At 34.1% G+C, this 24,120-nt stretch overlaps 1 protein-coding gene across 2 annotated transcripts in view; it reads right to left on the minus strand.

The window, feature by feature from the left end:
- Positions 1-24,120, minus strand: part of Arap2 (ArfGAP with RhoGAP domain, ankyrin repeat and PH domain 2) — a 138,664-nt gene that overhangs the window by 23,567 nt on the left and 90,977 nt on the right. Inside the window, exons 20-26 of one of the 2 annotated variants that reach the window (XM_042678251.1) lie at positions 23,514-23,726; positions 21,939-22,044; positions 18,733-18,880; positions 17,477-17,545; positions 14,580-14,654; positions 12,749-12,866; positions 2,409-2,537 (exon numbers count right to left, since the gene is read on the minus strand). In XM_042678251.1, coding sequence (XP_042534185.1) covers positions 2,409-2,537; positions 12,749-12,866; positions 14,580-14,654; positions 17,477-17,545; positions 18,733-18,880; positions 21,939-22,044; positions 23,514-23,726 — 858 coding nt within the window. The remainder of the gene's footprint in view (positions 1-2,408; positions 2,538-12,748; positions 12,867-14,579; positions 14,655-17,476; positions 17,546-18,732; positions 18,881-21,938; positions 22,045-23,513; positions 23,727-24,120) is intronic. The other variant, XM_042678252.1, reaches the window with a different exon arrangement.

Here is a 24,120-nt window from a genome sequence, read left to right on the forward strand (position 1 = left end):
AGAAATTTAAACTCCTAAACTTTAGCAAATACTTATACAATGATAAAATACTTGGGTAAGGGAAAAAATATTGGAAGCAATTTATCAAAGAAAAGTACAAAGTATAATTTATTCCATATGCTAAGGAAAAATTTATTCCATACGGTAATATGCTAAGTTAATAAAATGCAAACAATAGTATATATATATATATATATATATATATATATATATATATATATATGAGTGTGTGTGTGTGTAGATATAGATGTATATACATATATATATATATATATACATATATATATATATGTGGTAGAGATTTAGGGACAAGGACATAAAGAGAAATGTGAAGGGAGGAAGCAGACTGCAAAGGATCTTGTAAAATGTTTTGCATTTTGCTTTTATTTTTTTTGTGTCTTGGCTTGAAGAGAGGTCCTCATGCAATTTGACCAATACTCATTGATCTAGATTCCAGCCCAACTTTCTGTTTTAACATGTTATACATTAGCTATGTGTTACTTAGATACTCTTGTTTTCAAATTGCAGATTTCCACTTGGCCCTATTAATAGACTAAAAAAAATCTTAAGAATGGAAAAAAGGTAATGAAATACATTTCTGCTTTGAAGAACAATTGTTTCTGAGATGATTCCAGATTTTCTTCTAATAAACTGTCAAAGAAATCACATTTGTTCTACTTTCATTAATTTCCTTCTAGATCCCCATGGCCCACTTGCTGGGTATAGAAATATTAAATGGAACAATGATTCTGGAATAGGAGTAGGTGGGTATTTGTTATTGATTTAGGATACATTAGCCAACACAACATAGAATAAATACCTGAACTACCCAGAATCTATCACAAAATATCCCCATTAAGGACATCAATAAGCTCCCCTACCCAAGAGATACATGACACACTCAAATAACTACAGAGAATTCTTCTTGTAGTCTTTCAGAAAGTATGGCATGGATGTAGATCAAAATCATTAAAAGAAGATAAAGGTCTCTGAAAAAATAACCTTCTATGGCAAAATGACTAAAACCTGTTTGGATGATTTAGGTGCTCATAAGAACAGATTGCAGGGCTGGGAAGGTGGCTCAGTGGTAGAGCACTTGCCTTGCATGCATGAGGCTCTGGGTTCAATTCCTCAGCACTACATAAGCAAAAAGAAAAAAGCCGGAAGTGGCACTGTGGCTCAAGGGGTAGAGCGCTAGCCTTGAGCTGAAGAGCTGAGGGACAGCACCAGGCCCAGAGTTCAGGCCCCACGACCGGACCCCCAAAAAAATAAAAAAAAAAAAAAGATTGCATTTTGTAAAAGTACTTGCACGTAAGTATAATATACGGACAGTACTATGAAATCAGAATTTATCAGTTAAATTTTAATACAATTAAGAGCTCGGTGTACAACTATTAGTTGAAGTACCTGTATTCAATCTGAAAAAGCTTATAGCAATTTATAGCCATGCCAACTTCCCAACTCTCAAAAAAAATTCTGACAAACAGACCAATTATGTTCTCCCTGTAATCTAGGGAAATTTACTTACCTAATCTCATCTTCCATTTTCCTCACTTAAAAACACCAAGAGAGCTTAAAAGGGCATTTTTGAATGTTTAAATCTGATTCAGAATCTAGAAAACTTGATAATGATGTGATTAATAAACATTAAGGGCTATTAATATTATTAAAGTTATGGTGAATTATATACTAAAAAAATCTTTAACTCTTTGCTTTGGTAACTGGTTTTTATATGTGAGGCAGACTGAAATTTTTTCTAAGCTGACATAGATAATTCCAGAACAGAAAAGTGAAAGTTTCACACACACACACACAAAAATAAATAAAAATAAAGTTCTGTTATCTCATACTTGCCCGGGACTGTGTGACAGAGCTCACTGTGCTGGCTAACTTCACAATGAACCGAACCATGTGTAGTTTCTTCCCTATGAGATGGTAGGTATACTTGTTGGAAGTGCTATATTTCATATTTACTTGTTTTTCAATATCAGTATCGCAGAAAAAGTGAGAAACCCAATCAACTTCAAAGCCTGTATAACTTGTACATGGTCAACAGCCAGAAAACCCCCCAAATTATATGTAATTCAAGGAAACTACTCACCATCAATCTAAAGGTGGGACACATGTTAGCAGGCAAAAACAAGTAGGGCAAAAACAACCTTTGAAAACATGAACCATTCTGTTCCCACACTTTAACTTATACCCGCAAATTAGCCAAATGCCGCCATGAGCCAGGGAATTTTCTCCCTTGTCTGTATTTTCTTCTTCTTTACAGTAATGAGATTCTGTATTTGGGTACTCTTTCTTTTTTTTTTTTTTGTATTTTCAAACACCACTTGTCCCTTAATAATTATTCTGTAATCACTTGAATTTCCAAGCCTGTGAGAGGGGAAGCAATGGAACCTCACCTCTGCAGTGTTTAATTGTGTCAGTCGTTAAGAATCTCTTCACCACAAGATACGCAGAGCCAGGTTCAGCTAATGAACTCCACTGAAGCACCTGCTCCAAAACATTTTCAGTGTAGTGAAGAGGGCGCTCTGCAAACACAAAACCCAAATGAAACTAAAAGAACATGAAGAAAATGTTTGTTTTATGATTGTAATTTTTTTAATCCATTCAAAAAGTTCCATGTATAACTATATATATACCTATTATTATATGTTACATTGACAGTAATAGTGAAGTACATGTAAGAGGATACAACAATTAAGCACATAGTAAAATTTATCATCTAAGTTCACCAGTGCTGGAATACTAGTTTGTATGCAACTGAGATTTTCCTTCAGATAAAATCGCAAACTACTACTTTTAGTATAATGAACATGTGTCTTACTCCATCTTGTTTTAATTTAGATAACATCCTTGTTTGCTTAGGGATAAGTGTCAATTTGCATTTGTGATTCATTACTATAAAGGGACAAGCAAAATTAACCTTGTCCAGTATTAATAGGTAGAAATTACTCTCTTGTTTATATCAACATTAGGAGGTCATTATTTCCAATCAATATTAGTGAATAATTTATACCAAGTGTTCTCATAATCAAGATGAATATGTAATTAAGAATTAGTGCTAAGTAATATGTTTAAATACTGATAGACATATGAACTACAAATATTATAGGGCATAATTATGTTAGCTGTTGATAGAACAAGCCAATAACAAGAACTTAAATGATAAGCTAAAGATTTCTCTTTGATGAATCTTCATCTACATATATTTTGTTTTACATAAATGCCTCATATATTTTTAGCATAGTTTTACAAGTATAATCAAAACTTCATAGGAAAAATTCTTTTTGTTTTTTCCAGTGAAAGTATGCCAATCAGCTAATAAAATGTAGCCACAGAAACATATGCTGGGGAAAAAAAGAAATAATGAACTTTCTCATGATAACAAAAGTGAAATATACAGAACAGAAATTCTTATAGGAAAATGTTGATACTGCTTTACTAGTATCACAGCCATACATGTCAACGCAACTCATTCAGACTGTCCTAGAGGGGCAGCGCATAGTATTAAAATTTGTTTTAATGAAGTAACATTAATGACCACAAGAAAGAGTGAATGAATGGCATGAATCTCATATGTGACTCAAAAGATGGTGATTGTTTAAAAAGAAAGTCATTTAAGTAAGCCAGGCCCAAAGAAACATAGGTCCCATGGTTTCCCTTATTTGCAATATCTAGTATATGTCTGAGTCAAGCAGAAAAGGTCAGATAAGTTGATGTTAGGGAAATGAACCCTAAGATATGTATTCAAATGTTTTTTTTTTCTTTCATGCGATTGTTTCTAGCACATTTATAAGATTATTTCTTTGTTGCTTTGTATGTCCCTCCCCTGCTTTCACTGTATTTGATGTTGTTATAATTTGTGGAGGGGAAGGGAAAAAATAAATAGTTTAAATAGGGATACAGGTGGACCCATTGCAACAATGAGACGTACAAGTCTTTATGTCGAAAACAAACTTTAGAACTTTGGTAGGGGAGGGGGAGGAGGGTTGGGGGGGAGGGGGAAAGATGGGATGGGAAGGGGAAACAAAGGAGGAGGCTACAATGCTTGATAAGAAATGTACTCATTATCTTGCCCATGTAATTGTAACCCCTTTGTACAGTATTTTCACAATAAAAAAAGTCACGATGAAATAAAACCAAATATATATCACACCCTCCCAAGTTTTCTGCTTGTATATAAAGTACCAGATCTTTGCTTCCTATCCAGAACTGAAATCCATTTCTTCATATTGGGCCTACTATAGTAAGCCTACTTATTATATTATATGATTAAATATAAAGTCTTTAATACATATATTTTGAAAAAATCTATCTCCATTAGTATATTAATATCTCCTGCACACAGCATCATACTGAGTGAATAGTCAATAAATGTCTTTAGTACTGTTAGTTTATTAATTTCTTCAATAGCCCCAAAATTAACAGGTAATATTTGTTGTTAGACCAATGGAAAAAATATAATTCTTTGTAAAACCAGACAAAATCTTTTGTGAATTTCAATGCTGCTGTCCTTTAACTAAATTCATAAGGCTTCAACAAAGATAAAAATTGCCTACAATTTGCCACAATTGTAATTCAATTACCAGTTAATGCGTTAATTGGTTTTCTTATAATTGGTGTTGTATATATATAAATGAAAAACTAGAGAATAAATCAGTATTCCCTTTTTCCATGATTTTACTGCTTCTAACACTGTACCACTACTAACCCCATCTAGCATCTATCTATCGAACATTATACGTTGGTTCTTTTAAGTTCTCATGGTAACATTCTTTACTACATGTTATTATTACCAGTCATGTTATACACGTAAGGAAACCTGATCAGAAGTTTGGCCTTTTGCTAAAGTCAAGTTAATGGTTAAAGCCGGGGACAGAAGTTTGAACTCCAGACCAACTTGGCTTCAATTAGCAACTCTACCCAATTTTTGAATGCCACCTTTAGTTTTATTTTGGTCAAGAACAAACTCCCCAGGAGGATTTTCACAGGAAATTTTGGGGATAAATATTATCAACTGACTTTTTAAAAAATAATTCTAAGCAGGTAATATAAGCAAAGTGAAAAACCTCAGCTTGTATTCTCCCCTTCTCATTCCTAACCTCCATGAGAAGATAAGGAAATAATACAAGAATTTCAACAGCCTGCACACAAAAAAATGATGATAGAAGAGCTGGTTTGGCAAGACACATTTAATATTCATAACTGGAATAATGTGGCTAGAAGTAAAAATCATACTCTCCTTTATTACAAGATTAAATTTGTAATGAGACTTTCAAATGTCAGAACATTTATATTAAAGAGGGTCACTATTACACACTATTGCAAGTAGGTACCATAGTTAGAAAACTAAAGTGTTCTTAATTATACTGAAATCTATCACAGCTGACAAAGTACCTTATCAATGGGCATATAATTAATTTTGGCTACAGAAAAAGTATATTTTTGTCTGCGGTATCACTGTATGAAATATTTTAGGAAATAGAAACTTTGCAAAAACAAGTTCCTGAATATAGAACAGAGTTGAAAAAGGGGGTGAAAGATACATATGCTTTACACTGACAAGTGCTACAATTAAAAATGGCATTCATTCAACCCTATGAAAGTGTTAAAAATAATAAAAACAGACTCATCAAGTACCACTAGAATATAAATTCCTACAAATACATTTTTATTGTGAATTACGTGTGTCAAGCCAGATTAAATAGGATACAAATCATCTGGTAAAGACATTGTTGAGAAACAACCTATTTGCACAATAGCTACACAATGGAAAGTGCTAAAATACCAATGTAGCTCTTTGAGGATGACAGCTTAAGCATTTTACAGCTAGATTTAATACAATGTTTTCAATTAATAAAAATCTGTACAAAGATGAACTTGACCTCCTTTACTTGATAGAGATATATTCTTTTTTTTTTCCCACCTAAAACAATAGCTTTTGACTTTAAATTTCTAGTGGTATTTTTTCCACAGGCAATTATGGTTTCCCCAATAATCAAATTCTTATTGTCAAATATAAAATTGTGCAGCTACATAATCAGAAAGTAACTGTGTTTTATGTGTCAATGAAAACAGAGCAATTTTTCTTTTTTACTATTATCTTTAAGTAGTTGTACAAAGGAATTGACATTTAACAAAGTAGTTTTATGAATACAATATATCTTGACCAATGTCACCTCTTTAAATATTCTCACCTCTCTCTCTCCTAACCCTCTCCTTCCCTCATACTTCTTAATTATGTAGGATATACGTTGGATTCTTGAAGGCATTCTCTCCCTCTGTATTGGTGGACTTTTAATTACAAATAAACAGATCTTCCAATATCACCATAACTATGAAGGAGGAATATGAACCATTTTGCTATGAAATTATTTCATGCAGAACACAAGAGTCAGGAAGTCTTGGAGGCTTCCACTGGGATTTCAAGAGAAAGCCTGAGAGGTGACAGGCATCATGTTTCAAGCTCAGTATCTGCAAACAGCCCATCCAATGAGGATGCATGAAGATATGAAAAGAGAGCCAAAGTTTCCACAAGAATCTTGGAAGTCAGCAACAACAGGAACATGAAACACCTACTAAGAAAGGATGCAAATGGTAAGGAGGCCCAGACTGAGACAGTGGGTACTTTAAGTCCTTTTGGAGCTTATATCTCAGCATGCATGTGATGGGTGCTCAAGACAGCAGATATGAAGGACTTTCTCTGGTGGGTTACAGATTTTCTCTGGTCAGACTGCCCTTGCTATGTTCATTACTTCTCCCTTTTCAAACAGGAATATTTACCCTGTCTGATCTTATCTTGGAAGCATTATTTTTTTTTCTTTTTGTTTTTTGTTAGTGTGGACCTTGAACTCAGGGCTTGGGTGCTGTCCCTCAGATCTTTTGTTCAAAGCTAGTGCTCTACCAATTGAGCCACAGTGCCACTTCTGGTTTTTGAGTGGTTAATTAGAGATAAGAGTCTCATGGGAACTATTCTGCCTGGGCTGGCTTCGAACTGTGATCCTCAGATCTCAGCCTCCTGAGTAGCTAGGATTATAGGTGTGAGCCACTGGTGACTGGTGTATATACATATATTTTTAAAAAGAGTACCCAGCTAATAATTTGTATTGAGTCTCTAAGAAGTCTAGACTTGGCCTCCTGAGCAGTGCTAGGAATGTTAATAGACTTTGGGGATGCCTGGAAGATAGACTAAATGAGTTTTGAATTGGGATATGGACATGAGCCTTTGTCGGCTAGAGTGGAATGCTGTAATCTGGAACTTGATTGTCCCTGAAGGCATTTACTAAAGGCCTGAATCACTTTTGAGGGGTAGTCGGATTTTTTAGAAAGTGAAATCAGTAGTAGGAAATTACATCATTGGATGTATGTGTGCTTGGGGGATCTGAAGACCCCAGCCATTCCATCTCTCCCTCTCGATTTCCTGGCTGCTATGAAGTGAGCAGTCTCTATCTGTACTCCCTCCAAGATGTACTGCACACATACTCAAAGTGACAGGGTCAAGCAATCATGTACCAGAACCTCTGAAACGGTGTGCCAAAATAAACCTTCCCTCCTTATAAGTTGATTTATCTCAAGCTTCAGCTTGCCCAAACAATCCATGCGAGTGAGTCAAAGGTACTTGTCCATTCTTAAAGAAGTAAAAGAAATTAGAAAGATCTGTACTCTTTCCAGAACAAATTTCAGGTGACTCACCTGAAATTTGAAAACCTATTTACAAATTCACCGAGCCTAGAAGCTAACTAAGCTTCATATATTTTATAGAGGGGTAATACAAAATCAAAATATTACATGATTTTACATGGTTATAAAGTAAGCCTGTTTTCTGTAAATCTTACTACCATATAGAGATTGTGAGGTTTTATGTAAGAAATTTTCAGTTAATTTGTTTCATCCAAACAAGTATCACTATTGTTTGAGTGACAACACGGGCATGTTTACATCATTCTGCATTTATTACTGTTATACCTGTTGTAATTCCATCTATAAATTTCAGAATCTATGTTAACCATTTAATGGTATATATAGTATATGTAATTATGAGCATTTATATGTCATAATGTATATATCCTTCTTTGGTTTTATAATTAGAGTACTTTACATATTCTATAAATAAATATAGGCAAGACACTAGTGGCTCGTGCCTGCAATCCTAGCTACTCATTGAGGCTATGATCTAAGGATCCCAATTTGAAGTCAGCTCAAGAAGGAAAGTCCATGAGAATTTTATTTTTAATCAACCAGCAAAAAGGCAGAAGTGGAGCTGTGGCTCAAGTGGTAGGTAGATTGCTAATCTTGAACATGAAAGCTCAGAGATAGCACCTAGGCCTTGAGCTCATGTCCAGCACTGGCCATCAGACATATACATATACAATACGTAAATAATAGATGGATAAATAAGTACATAAATAAATTAGATTATCTCAGGCTAGTGAAGGTGACATTATGAAATCTTTATTACATAAAAGGGATACTCCATATTTTAGGATACAAAATTAAGACTTTTATAATTTTCAATACTAAAATAAAATGGAGCCCTCCATCCGACTTACTTATTAAATCATTCATTAATCACTTTTGGCTATTCCATTACTTGGAGGATTTATTTGCACATAAGAAAACTTACAAACTGCCTGTTGACTTTCCATCAAATGCCTACTACTGCATTACTTTTATCTTTTTTATATTTCATTTTATTTTCTTTCCTATTATTAATAGAATCAAGTTTTCTTTGAGTGTTTCAGAAGGTCAGATGGTACACTTGGGATCCATCTGCTTCAGTAAACCACATAAGCACTGTCCCTGTATTGGCTCTCTACCACTGTTCCCTCTAGAAACAATGAAATGAACAAAAACCTCTGTTTTTGGTGCTGGCATTTTCTAGGTATATAACTGCCTGAACATTAAGACTAGGAGAAAATCTGAATTCTTGGATCTTTTTTTTGTATTTTTTTTTACTGTGAAGGATTACAATTACATGGGCAAGATAATAAGTACACTTCTTATCAAGCATTGTAGCCTTCTCTTTGTTTCCCCTTCCCATCCCTTCTCATCCTCCCTACCCCCCCACTCAATCCTCCTCCCCTCCCACCCCTGCACCAAAGTTGTAAAGTTCCTTTTCAACATAAGGACTTGTATATCTCATTGTTGCAATGGGTCCACCTGTGTCCGTATTTAAACGATTGTTTTTTCCCTTCCCCTCCACAAATTATACCAACATCAAATACAATGAAAGCAGGGGTTATACCGTGGGGGAGGGACATACAAAGCAACAAAGAAATAAGCTTATAAATGTGTTAGAAACAATCGCATGAAAGAAAAGAAAAACATCTGAATATATATCTTAGGGTTCATTTCCCTAACATCACCTTATCTGACCTTTTCTGCTTGACTCAGGCATATACTAGATATTGCAAATAAGGGAAACCATGGGACCTATGTTTCTTTGGGCCTGGCTTACTTCACTTAATATAATTTTTTCCAAGTCTTTCCATTTCCTAACAAATGGGGCAATGCCATTCTTTCTGATGGAGGCTTAGGATTCCATTGTGTATATATACCACATTTTCTTGATCCATTCATCTACTGAGGGGCATCTGGGTTGGTTCCATATCTTAGCTATAGTAAATAATGCTGCAATAAACATAGTCATGCTGGTAGCTTTAGTGTGGTCTTGTTTGTGAACATTTGGGTAAATCCCCAAAAGTGGGATTGCTGGGTCATAGGAGAGCTTTATGTGGAGTCTTTTGAGGAACCTCCAGACTGCTTTTCAAAGTGATTGAACAAAGTGATTTACACTCCCACCAACAATTCAGTAAGGTTCCCTTCTGTCCACATCCCTCCAGCATCTGTTGTTATTAGAGTTCTTGATTTTAGCCATTCTAACTGGGGTGAGGTGGTATCTCAATGTTGTTTTGATTTGCATTTCTTGTATCGCTAGGGAGGTTGAGCATTTGTTCATGTGTCTATTGGCCATCCTTCTTTCCTCTTCAGATTCTGGTCTTCTTTAGTGCATATAGTTCAGAATTCACAAATCAAAACAATTTTCTGTCACCTTGCCTTTTTGTATTTTCCTGAAAAAATATTTTCTTTCTTTTTTATTAGAGAAAGGAATCAACAAAAACCTAATCCAACCTTCGCCTTTGTTGCTGGTCATCACATGCTATTTCATAGTCCTGTTCAGGGCAAACCACTCCTGTCTTTCCAAGTGGAAAGTAATTCCAGATAGAAAGCAATGCTTTTCTAAGCTATAAACTAGTCTTTCTATCCTCATCAATTTGGCTCAGTCACCCCAGTCAGAAGGACCAGTGGCCAAAGGCACAGAGCTTCAACGCTATGTACAGAGGCATGCTTTGTTCTGATCCTACATAAGAGGACAAGTGTGGTAGAGAAAGAAGTACAATCTTAAATGTGTGATTCTGAAATAAATTTCTTAAAATCCAACAGAAGTGTAAGTATGCGGAGAACATTGCTGTCCAAGGCATCACCAGGGCAAAAAAATTTCCTAGAGGTCCTTCTTGTGTACAAGGAGGGTTCACTCTGCTTGTGCCTTACACATTTGGATACATCTATAAAAGGAACCACAATCCAAGTGACTTAGCTCCAGAATGCATCTGTTTCATTTCTATTCCAAGTAAATTAAAACTCTAACTTTAGAAGAGTACATTCTGCATCAGAATGTAAGGGATATGAAGACCTAAAACTTCCAGTAAATGTCCTAAAAATGTAATAGTCAAAGATAGTACCTAATACATATAATATAGTACTTAATATATAAAATATTCTATATTATATAAGTATAATATATATTATATACAATAATTCTACAGGTCAGAATTCGCAGTACTATAAATCTCTATGTGACTAATCACAAAGAGACCATGTGCCAAGTGTGTGCATCTTGTGTGATTCTAGAAGAAAGCACATGTAAAATGGACCTTGAAATAGGCTATAGAATGAGAAAACAGAAAGAATTAAATGTAGGAAAACTATAACTATATGCTTAGGAAAGTTAATTCCACAATAATGCCAACAGTTATATTTTACCAGTGGTTAGGTTTAGTCCTTTACTTAAATGAATGTATTTTTTAAAACTGTTATGTCTGTACTGGATGGACACATAATAATCTGCTTTACCTATGCAATAGATTTTAATTATATGGCTATCATGTATCCAGCCCTGTGCTGGACACTGGAGACAAAATAAAACAAGAAAAGATGAAATTCTAATGTGCTACCCATAAGCTGCCATCAAGAGGAAAAAATATAAATCTAGGTGCTAGGAACTACAAAGAGACAAAACAACATGGGGTAAAGTCTGAATCTGGATTTCAATTTGGTGAGCAGGTGGGAAGGGGAATAGATACAAATATACAAATACATGGGAAATATTAGCTTACATAGGCAAGTCAGGCACAAAGACCCAAAGAAAATATCTACAAAGGAATGTATAAAATGAGAACAGATTGCAAGAAGAAAGTGGAGCAAGGAAACCAAACACTTTTGAGGTAGAGAGAATAAAAAACTACAAATAATACTAAATGATGAAAGATTCGAGAAAAAAAAACAGGAAACAGTGAAAACAGAATGGAGATCATAAAAGGAAATGTTAAAGGTCATTAGCAATCCATGCCATGGTGGGTCAGGAAAGTGAAGCCTGAAGCAAATCAACTGGTCTGGACAGTTAGGGGTCACAAGAGACATCTACCAGGACAATCTCCATGAAGAGGATACAATCCAAGTAGAGGAGAAACTGAAAACTGACACTCAAGTCCTAAGGTCACTGGACCTGGGCCACATACACTGAATAAAATAACATTTTAATTCAAGTTACATCTTTAAAAAATTGTACATGACCCAAAGAAATAAAGTAATAAAAATTTAAAGATGGACTAATGAAAGACAAAGTACTTGATAATCCCATTTCATTCTCCTACTGACTTCAAAACTTGTGATAGTACACCCTTGGGTATTTCAACATTGAATATTAATTTTTATTTTGAGCTTGAGGGTGGCAAGGTTTCTTTTGGCAGGTTGACAGCTATACTTGAAAGGGTCCCAAGACCTCAGTAGGTATCAACTAGACAGATGGTCAAGGTACAAAGACATTCTGCAACTTATTATTTTTTCCTAGAGGTCTTTAAAACCAAATGATGTCATTAGAACGTGAAGCTTATTCAGCACTTGCCCATCCAGAGAGTCAAGGTGTTTTTAAAATGTCTCTTTGTAACCTTCAGTTTCTTTGAAATAAAAGACAGATGATAAAATATTTGATACAATAGAGGAAAATGAGAAAGCCAAAAAAGAAATTTTTGTAAATCTTAACTGTTTTTTTAATTTGTTTTTAAGACTAGTTGGTCACCTTTCAAATAAGCATTGATTGTTCTTGTTAAACAAGCAGTATACAGTAATGATGTTGATGCTGATAGTAAAATTTAGAGTATCACTATAAATCAAATTGTTTTTTATGAATAGGGTCCTATCTCATGAAGAAACAACAACACAGATGCCAAATTATACTATATTTTATAGGTAACAAAATAAACTAATTGTTTTGATTAGTAGATTCATAGGAAGGCAATCTCACAGAGACAACATACAGCAATGTATTTCAACAGGCACTATTGTACAAGGAAATTCACAATGACCCATTAATCTAGCCAGGGCATCTCCAAAACAGTATTTCCTCATAGTACTTCACAGTATAAGGAATGTAGGAATTCCTAATATGAAAATCACTTACCTAGTTCTTCATTTTCAATGACTTCAAATGTGGCCCAAACATCACCTTTTGTTGGAATGATATTTTTTATTGCTAATATATCATTAGTTAATTCTTCTGCTTCCATCACAGGAGATATCTATAAGAAAGTAATATTTCTTTAAAAAGTATGTCACATACAGAAGTAGCCTTACACTAGGATAGGAATATTCCTCCCGCTAAAAAAAAAGAAATACTCTGAGACTCTTCCTAGAATTGGTAAAACTAGCTTCTCTAAGTACATGAAGAAATAGTATGTTCATTTCTTATCCATTAAAATATAGTACTTTTTAGTATAAACTGATATTACTATAAATATTATTTTAAAAAAACCTCTGTCTCAGTGAGCAATTAGATCACTCAGAAGAGAAGACATTCATTAGACAGACAACAAATCCAATAATCACCTCAGACTAAAACTTTTCATTGTTGGTACTATAATTAAGAGTAGAGAGTGACTTCATTTATCTAGTCTTGGCCCTAACTTATGCACAGTCAACTGAATACTATCTGTCTTGCCAAGAAGCCCCAGGGTTTTGGTAGTGTTGTGCCTTGCCATGCCAAGTGACAGATGGTAGGATACCCAAGTACCCCGGAGCCAGCATTTTGGGGCGTAGGGCAGAGTCTGCAGTGCCAGCCTAAGGCTCAGATTCACAAGGGTCCCAGAGCCTGAGGCCACTGCATAAGCATATCGCCTCTTCAGGGACTTAGCAGTTTTTGATGTGATCTTTTTTTTTTTTGCCAATCTTGAATGCAGTCTGGTAAATATCAAGATGAATTTCTTCAGTTCTAATTTAGTGATAATATTCAATAAAAAATGAAGGTTTTCTAAGATTGAGAGTACTGTGTCAGAATGGTTTTTAGTTAAAAGAAATACATCCCCATCTGAAAATTTCCTAGAAATGTTCTCTAAAGTCTCCCATAGATGTATTAAAGTCTTTGGCATATATTCAAATAAACAAAGATAATTTTACTAAAGTTGACTCACACTGGCTACCGTTTGTCTTTATATGGAATTTAAGGGTTGTCTTTTGGAAAAGGGTAATGAAGTCCACTTAATGAAGTCCATGGTTTTCTATTTTTAAAACACTCAACAAAATATAAACTTAAAAAGGTGGAAAAGAAATGGAAAACTTCAAGTAATACGAACAGCAGATGCACCATTTCAATGATCTTTCAATCTGCATTGATTTAACTGTTTTTATAGCACTATGTAAGTTTGTAAAATTAATAGCAATTACTGAAAAATGTGTTTTTTGAAGTAGAAAATGGAAACCACAAGAGAACCCCAAAGGAGAAATCCAAAAGTTTTCTCATGAGCGCCTAGACCTTCAATTTAGGTATCATTACTTTATGTAATGTAAAACTTACACTATGTTTGGATTATGTTGTTTAGGTTTGTGTTGTGGGCTTAGTATCTTTTATTACCAGTTTAAATTCTGCAGACTTGAGAGATTAGCTGTTTCCATGTACCATGGATCAAGATAATGGTCACCAGAGACAAATTTAACTAAAAGGTTTTTGAAAAAAAAAGCAATACTAAATGAATACTTCTAAATATACTTCAAGAGTTTTTATTATGTTTTTAAGAGTAGGTGAAGTAGTAGTTTCATGTTCAGTTTTTACTCATCAAAATATATCTAAATAATGTGAGAAGTGTGCATAATTGTAATAACTTGTTATGGATTCATAAATGAAACTATACTTTAACATTAGTAATGGAGAGGTCACACAAAATACAAAGCGTGTAAATTAATGCAAACACTTAAAATAGTGTTTTCAATAGCACTCTACATCCTTCTTTAGGACTTACCCGAATTATAGTACTACAATCAGGTCCCTTTCTTTCTACATACACTTCTATGAGCAAATCTCCAGCCTGGGAAACCTAGAAAGCACAAGGGTGAGAAGGGAGCACACAGAAGTATGTCAGAATGCACACATACGACACGGTTACACTCCTAGTCACATTTCTCAGAATCTTATGACAAGGAAATCAACTCATTAGACTGTCGGCAAATATGACGCATGTTCAACTGATGAAGGACAAGGGAGCTACACAAATGTAATCAACAGCAGCAATCATCACAATGTGATTTTGTTAAATCTCTTACACAGGCATTTAAACTTCTCCTAACACTCTTATACTTTTACTGTAATAACTAATCTGGCTATCCTGAGATTGAGCCTTTTGTGGAAGTGTACATCAACAAAGTAAGGAGAAAACGAGGGAAGAAAATGAGCCATGTGTAATTTTCATTCTAAGAATACTGTGTGCATACAATTAGTGATTAAAAGAACAAACGTTTCACTACTAGGCCTGCTAATGAGTGTCAGTGTTGCAATTCTTGGGAGGCTCAAGAAGGAGGAGTCCAAGTTTAAGGCCAACCTGGGCTACATAGCGGAGAGATCTCATCTCAAACCACTCCTCCAACTCAAAAAGATCACCATTTTTTTTTAATGATGTATCTAAACACTGAAATTAGAAGATAAATTATATCAAAGCTATATTCAAACAACAAGTAAATTTCATAAGAAAAAAGTAAAGTGATATAATAAAGGCAAATTTTTATTCTAATTTTCTTTGCGTAATCACTTAAGAGTAGTAATTTGGTCACTATATTAAAGAAGATGGACTGAGCAAACGATATAATTCAAAAAACAGAAGCATAAGTTATAACTACAGGGGCTGGGAAGGTGGCTCAGTGGTAGAGTGCTTGCCTTGCATGCATGAAGCCCTGGGTTCGATTCCTCAGCACCACATAAGCAAAAAGAAAAAATCAAGAAGTGGCGCTGTGTCTCAAGTGGTAGAGTGCTAGCCTTGAGCTGAAGAGCTGAGGGACAGCGCCAAGGCCCAGAGTTCGGGCCCCACGACCGGAACCCCCCTCCAAAAAAAGATATAACTACATAAAGCAATATAATGGAAGTTAAAAAATATCAAAAAAATCCATGAAAAATATTTGAGTACCTTTTGCCAGAAAACCACTTCATAATAACCTCCATTACCCAACATTTTAAAAATGATAATTCATTCTGTAGTTAAGTTTCTCTCAATATAAAATCTAATGAGACAATTTATGGAGGGAATATTTTAAAATGTACTTTAAAGAAATATTCCTAATTATTATGCACCTATAGATATATTGAAGTTTAATTTCTAACCTTCCTCACTTTTAATTCTACATGAAAATTCTAGGAATTAAAAGACTGTTAAAATTTTAGTTTTATCATTTGCATAAATAACAATCCAGGAAGGACACATTTTAATTTTTTTAGAAAGAAAAAAGCAAACAGAAAAAAATCAGATTAAAGCATACAATAAAATATAATTCATTCAAACAGATATTATGAAGACACACCTACACACACACACACACACACACACACACACACAAACTCTGGAGGATAGTTGTGAATGGTTTAAAGAAAAATTCAAGCAAAAGAATCAATGTCTAAAACATTTTTACTTTTCTTTACAAATCATTAATTGTTTTCTTATTCTTACTGGCACTGAAGTGGAAGCATTCAATAAATAAAAATATTCAATAAAATAAAAAATACTGATATTGAGTGAGCATTTTTAGTGTGGAAGTTAACTCTACTATAATTTTCATTATTTCAGACAAATCAAGGCAATAATTTAAATAAATTAATTTTTTATATATGTATGTATGTGTGTGGTGTGTGTACAGTGTGTATACTCTGTATGTGTGTTGGTTCTGGGGTTTGAACTCAGGGCCTGTGCCCTACCCCTGAGTTTTTCACTCACAGCTAATGCGCTACCAGTTGAGCCACAGCTTCACATCCAGATTTTTGGTGGTTAACTGTACTTTTCTAACTGGGTTGGCTTTGAACCATGATCCTCAGATTTCAGCTTCTTGAGTAGCTAGGATACAGGTGTGAGCACACTAGTCCCCAGCACAATACAGTATTTCTACTTAGCATTTCCTCAGCTCCCAATAATTTCCCTAATTAGAAGTAATACATTTCAGAACTAAAGCAAATTTAGGGTCTGACTAACAAAGAAGAATCTGCCTTATTATCTGAGTACAACAGTAAACAGAATACATCCCACACTTTTCTATTATTTACACAGGACCAAAGAATCTACTATAATTCCTAGTGACTAGAAGACGATTCAGGATCAACCTTAAGATGATCTACGATTCATCAAGCAAGGTTAGATTGGTTACCTTAGAAAGAATAGTGAAACTTGTTGACACAAATCTAATTAAATAGGACTGAGGAAAATAAGACAGGATTTAGAAAAGTTGATTCAAATGAAAAATTTTACATGTGTGTTACAAAGATAACATCAGAAAGTCTCTCAATGTAATCATTTGAGAACATGAAGAACAGAAGTATGTAAGACATAATTTATAATTATTATTATGGTGAGAATAATCACGCTGTCTGAATTGATTCAAGTGTTTCTTTGGCTTTAAATGCTTCCTTTGAAATCCAATGACATTACCAATTACGTTTCTTTTATAAATGTTGATAAAATACATCTTTTCCACATAGTTAAAAGTTATGTAACAGATTTTGCATGTGTTTATCAGGATACAGAATTAGCCCATTACTTTACAAAGGTTCTTTATTTATTTGTATCATTATTTCTACTTTGCTCCAAATTGGAACCTGAAAATACGCATAAACAAAGTGTTTTTTTTTCTTTCATTCTTTAGAGATCTAACTAATACTACTCACTTGAGTGTCTTTCCACTTGGTAATAAAGCTATTTTCTATGTCCATTTGTTTCACTTGGTCTTCTTTAACCTGTTTAAAATATAATTTGGGACATTCTAATAATGTAGAATATATGGAGCTATGGCACTCATCCTAACATAACTCTTCAGAATTTAAATACCAACAAGGTACAAACAAATGAGAATGGCCATCTTAATCAGCATGAGCCTGCACAGCTAAAGGCACATATATAGCCAAGAAGTTACAAATCTCATAAAGTTCAGAACCTGTTTGGACATTCCCACACTATAAATTCCAACCCGAGAAGCTCCATTGCTAAGGATATGAAACTTTACAAGGGGCAGATGATTGGCTTCTCAAATCAATTGAGAAATAAAGCTCTTCTCTCAAACCAAAATGTTCATTATGTGCTCATTTAAATCTCTAATCTTCACATAAATTTGGGTTTAACATAACTTTAAAAATAAGCATTTAATTTTTTTATTAATGAAATGGTACCAAACTTGAAAATAAAGACAGCATGTAAAGCCACATTTTTTTTTTTCTGATTACTGCCAAGAAGTTGCTGTTGATCAAATACAGTGGACAAACAGGAAGAAATAAGGAAGAGATTGAAGAAAAAGAAAATGTAATTCTGATGTCCAACTAAGAATTAAAATAAAATTGTTATTTCAATAATATGGTTCCTTCCCCTTTGCCAAGGTATTTTGTGATAATTGACAATAAGAAGTTATAAGAACTCTATAGATAATACCTATCATCTACATCATTTTGTTTCATCATTTATACTGACACCTACCTAAGACAAATCCTACAAATACCATTAAGTGGAAGGCTCAAAAAACTGACAAGTCAGTTAGTTTAGTGATGATCTGGAGCACAGACCCAGACCTGACATATATATAGAAATCCTGGGCTTATTTTCTCTATTTTTATTTTTTTCAATATAAACGTATCACATTATTGTAGTATACTAGTAAAATAATGAAAATATAAACTCCATAAAATTCTAAACTATAAAATCAAATACTTAAAACAGTAATGACATGAAAAGTGTCCAGATTTAAATGAATGCCTATAGCTTAAAAAAAACTACTTATATATTAAAAACATGTAAAGAAAATATACATCCCTTTGTGTTTCCTATTGGTAAATATTTACAAAAACCTAAATAATTACACTTGGAAATATGTGCCTTTCTCGGCAAACAGCAACATCAAAAACATCTTAACAAAAGCAGGATATAAAATATTTACCTCAAATATTTCAACATAATTATTAATTAGGTCCTCAATTACATTCACTTCATCACTAGTTTGTCCCTCAGTTTGAAACAAACAGGATGAAAAAACCAAGGCCAAATTATGGGCATTCATGTGATTGATTTCTGAGCATTTCTGAACCCTGTAAGAGAAAAATATACCTTATCATGACACATTTCCATTTCAAAATTCTAAAGAACTACAAACCAAAATACTCATTTTTCATCTTTTAAGACAAACATACTGAGGTTCTTAAATATAACGGGTACTGTAGTCATTTAAATAAAAATATATGCTTCCTTTCAACACAGCTGAAAGTCTAGTAGAACATAACAAATTAAAAAAATTAGTCTTAAAAAAGATTATACACAAATGACCAAATAGAATGTGTTATTTGGTTAGAGGATAGACTGACCAATCCAATCAGTTTCAATGAATCAACTTGGAGCCAATCCATTAAAAAAAAAAAAAAAGTGCAAGCAGAGTGGTGTAAAATGTCTTATGGGGCTATCGCATAAATGAAAAGAGAGAAAGGGCCAGAGATAAGTAGCAAAGAAGGAAATGAGAATACGCATGAGGATAGTTCCAAATTTTAGACTCAAGACTGAGCTAAATTTTTCATTAAGCACCTACCAGCATAAGAACCTTCTCAGCATGTGTTTATATCGTTACTTAAAACAGAACATTATATCTTAAAAGAAAAAACACAATTTAAATATGTAACTATATTTTTCCTGGATACAACTAAGAATGCCTTTAAAGTAAAAAATATGAACAAACAGATTGCATCAAATGACAGCCATCACTCTAAGCAAGGAAAGAGTTACAATACCAAAAATGCAGTAGACAGGAAATTCAAGGGGAGGTATCTGTTAATAGGCTCTGTTTACTTATCACTGAGTGCATAGAGAGCAGCTGTTCACCTGTATTTAATTGCATTTGGAAAACTTAAAAATACAAACTAAAAAAGACCAAGTGTAAACTCCATTAAAGAAATATGGCAAAACTCCAAGCTATGTGCTCTTGTCTATACAGGATATAGATCTTAGCAGGTACCAAGGAAAAGTAGGTAAACATGATAGTAATATATATGATAATGTAAGATATCCATAATAAAATGCAAACTTGCATAGCAGAGACAGATAAAGCAAGTACAATCATCATATATGATTTACAAGATGCAAAACACATTGGAATTTAATAAAGGAGGATGTAACAATTGCCGAAGCCCTCTCAAAACCACTTCTGTATTTTTATCACACTAGATTGTAAACATCCAGGAAATTTATCTCCATGCCTGCATCTGTTGCTAGAATCGCTCAGCATCTCAGTAAGAGGCTCTTGCTCTAATCACACTGTAGTGCATAACAAATATCTGGGGAGTGGAATTAAGTGGATGGCACCGAGAGCAGAAGTGATCTTTTATCTAGTGTAGGAATTGAATTAAATGCTACATCAACCTGACCTTACCCAAATTGACCATTCAGACTTCTGATGATACGATCAAATGCTCTTGCCTTTTCTGAGACTTCTTAATATTCATCCACCACTCTAACCTCTTTGCCTCTCCTATCTTTAATTTCTGTGACTGCCTTAATTTCTGCAATAAACTGGGTACAGTGTAGAATTTGTTTCTCTCCAGGCACAGGAGTCTCAAGTGTTCCATAATAAGCCTACTCGATCCTTTCTCATTAAAGCCCAAAGGAAAGGGCTCCCTAATTAGTTCCTTTGCCTCTTTCTTACCAATCCCATCACAGAGGCCTACTTCGCTAAAATAGATTCGGTCATGAAATGCTTTTACATGGTATACACGGCCTTTCCCGGCCTCCTCCAATTACCTCTATGTCCCATGAGCTATCTTTCAGTTTTTTTTTTATACTTATCTACCTACATTTCTTTTCCTCGCAGTCAGGGTCTCACTATGCTGCCCATAATGGTCTCTAGTCTGGCCTTCAACTCTTGGACTCAATTCTTCTGTCTCAAACTCCTGAGCAGCTGGGAATACAGATGCACCTCCCTGCAGCCAGCTATGCACCCATCTCTTTGCCAACCCAGTTCATGACTCTATCTGTGAAGAATGGGGATAAAGGAGATATTCCTCGTACGTCAATACACAATAAAACACTCACTCTGCTGCCTAATTCCATGCTGTGAGCTAAAATTCTCTGTATTAAAATTTACTCCATTATCTTATAAACTGTGTTTGTTGGATACGATAGGAGTATCAGGGTTTTTTTTTTCTTTTTTGGTTGGTCATGGGGAAAAAGTGGGAGGTAGTGGGTAACACTTTTCAATAAGAAATGTGCTTATTACCTGAATTAGGTAATTATAACCCTCTGTGAACCACCTCCTGAATTATGTAACTATAACTCCTCTGTTTATCACCTCTACAATAAAATTTAAATTGTATTAGGTTCATAGGCTTGGGAAATAAATCACTAGTAGAGCATTGGTTTAGCATGCACAATCCCTAAGGCCAAAAAACAAACCATAAAAAAATTAGCTTTACAATAATAGAATATATGTGCAGTAAAGTCCTGGTTGAAAAGGATAAAGAGGAAAGGCAACCCAGTATGCATTATTTCTAAATCCAGACTCTGATATGTACTTTTATTAGAATTTGGCTTTATAGAAATTCCTACATTGAAATATTTCATTCATGCAGGGAGCTACAATATATTCCTTCAGCAAAATTTACACTTGTTATAATTCTTGCTGAACTGAACACACAGAAACTAACCTTTCCTTTGTAACGTAACATGTTGTTTTCAAACATCCTCTTCCTCCTTATTCCTCAAGCCAATATTATATTCTTCATCTCTTCCAAATACAACATACCTTTATGCCTATTCTGCTATAAAAACTGTTTTGATTTAAAATTTTTCCAACTAAATGAACAATCTATACCAAAATATCAGTGGTCAGATAAGCTGTAAACTGATAAGAAAGAGAGAATAGAGTTCTCCAAAACAAAACATGATCCTCACAAGACAAACTGGAGTTATAGACTGCTGGTTTAATATACAATGAATCACTCAAACTCTACTTCTGAAAGTTCATGTGGCATGCTGTAAAATTGTATTTATTAAAATTTGTTAGGATGGAAGTGTGGCTCAAGTGGTAATACTGCCAGAAAAAACAACCAACTCTATGTCTCCACTTACCATAAGCAGAGCTAGGACTCTGATCAATCCACTCACCTGTAGAGATGTTCAATTATAGCTGCAAGTGTTGCTCTGTTGACCCCTGGAAGAGTACGTATAAATGCTCCATATTTTTTAGTTCTTTCCTTATCATCCTGTGTATCTGGAGGAAGGTTTAAAATAATCATGTGCATTATAAATTTGCTTTTCAATACCGTTCAAAAATAATAGAGCAAGACAGTAAGTATTGCAGTTGGGTTTTATCTCCGATCTATGTAAGGGGCCTTTCACCAACCCTGTTATGTACAAATCCTTGAGAAAGGTGAAGGGATAACAGAAGAAGTCACAGGCTCACCTTAATACTATGATCTGTTCTTAAGAGGATGATGGACCTTCTGCCTTTGCCATGGGCAAAATTACTTGGTCCAAGGTGAGGAATTACCTGACTTTCTCTTAGAAGTCAAAACTGTAGAGTAACTACAAAAAAGTAACCCTGAAAGTTCCAGTCTCTAAGGGATATGAAGTGGTAGTTCAGTCTAACCTAACAGCTGATGCAGGTAATACTGACCACTCTTCAAAGAAATAGCTCATGCTGACTACGCAACCCAAGGTGACCACACATATATTCCCTTTCAATTTCCACTGACCTTTGGAAAGTATATTTTTTCATTTTCTGCATAGCTCTCCTTATTCTAGTGACAAAGAGCCAGCAGTACATTAATGATTCTTTGAAAGTATAGTCACTTGTAAAGGACATTAGGATTCTTGGGGATTTATAAAAAAAAAATTCTGTGACACATTTTTTAAGCACTTTTATTCAAAACTGCCAGTGATACCTCTTTTGTACCATTTTAGGGCACACAGGATATCTACATATAGTCTTATCAACTGAGGTGCCCTAGTACATGACTGTGTAAAAACAAGAAGAGAAAAATATTCAAATTGCATTCAATTAACCCTGGAAGTCAATCATTTATTATCATTTTTATAGTTCAAACCCTTACCCTTTCTGCTACCAAGTGTGTAATTAAAATAAACAAGATAAGATAAAGTAAAATTTAATGCATGTCCTATAAAATTAAGAAAACTGAGGAGAAGGGTAAGTTTGGGAAGGATAGGGCAGAACAATGAAAGGGTGACACTGATCAAGTTGCACGGCATTCGTAAGCTGCTTTGTTGAATAGAAACTCATTTGTATTACTACTTGTACCACCGCTTAAAGCTAACAAAATATATATTTAATAATTAAATAAATAAAAGCAAAAGATTGAAAGGTAGGGTAGTAAAATTAGCAAATTGGTAAATTAGAATGAAGTAAAACCTTCATCCTAATTGTAATGCTTCAACAAAAGGAAATATTTTATATTAATACATGTACAATAGGATTTAATAAAGTTAATAGGGTCCAATGAATAATTTAATAAACTACTTTCCTAGAGTCATTTCTTAAGTACTCTTATATTTCTTAAGTACTTCTTTATATCACTAGGGAAAAGGAAGAAATAGTAGACACTATCATATCACGCAATTAGCAGGATAAATGACATAGGAAAGACAAGAGTCACATAGTAATTTTCAGATTATCGAAATTTAGAAGAAAACATTAGTTCCACTCGATATTGTATTGATTACCTAAGGCAGAGATCCAGTATGGATAGAGCTCCTTGGTAAGAAGTGCATCATCAATGTCACAGAGAAATCTTTTCAACACACCAGTCACATCTTCAAGCTGATGTTTTCCGGCTCTCAGTTTAAAGCTTCTAGCATCCTTCTTGAAACTATCAAGTAGTTCGCTTATGTGCAAAGGATCACCATTCTTTTGGTAGATATATTTGCATCCTAAACCTTTGTTTAAAATACAGAAATGTAACATGAAGAAATGTCCACTATAATATATAATTATATATTATATATATAATAATTATATATATAATATATAATTATATATATATAATTATTTGATATCTCTATTCGATCTCTTTGAGCATATTCACTTCCTTTCTTGTTCTTTTTAATACTTTTATTACAAAGATATTTGTACAGAGGGATTACAGTTACATGAGTACGGTAATGAGTACATTTCCTATCAAGCATTGTTACCCCTTTCTTTGTTTTTTCCCTACTATCCCTTCCTTTCCCCCCACCCAAGTTGTAAAGTTCGTTTGCAAAATCGTGTCATTGTTACAATGGGTCAACCCCAAGATAGGGTCACAAGTGGTTTCATTCTTTGTCGCTATTG

Source organism: Dipodomys spectabilis, unplaced genomic scaffold (genome assembly GCF_019054845.1).
Source record: "Dipodomys spectabilis isolate Male_0828 unplaced genomic scaffold, ASM1905484v1 ptg000043l, whole genome shotgun sequence".
NCBI classification, from domain to species: Eukaryota; Metazoa; Chordata; class Mammalia; order Rodentia; family Heteromyidae; genus Dipodomys; species Dipodomys spectabilis.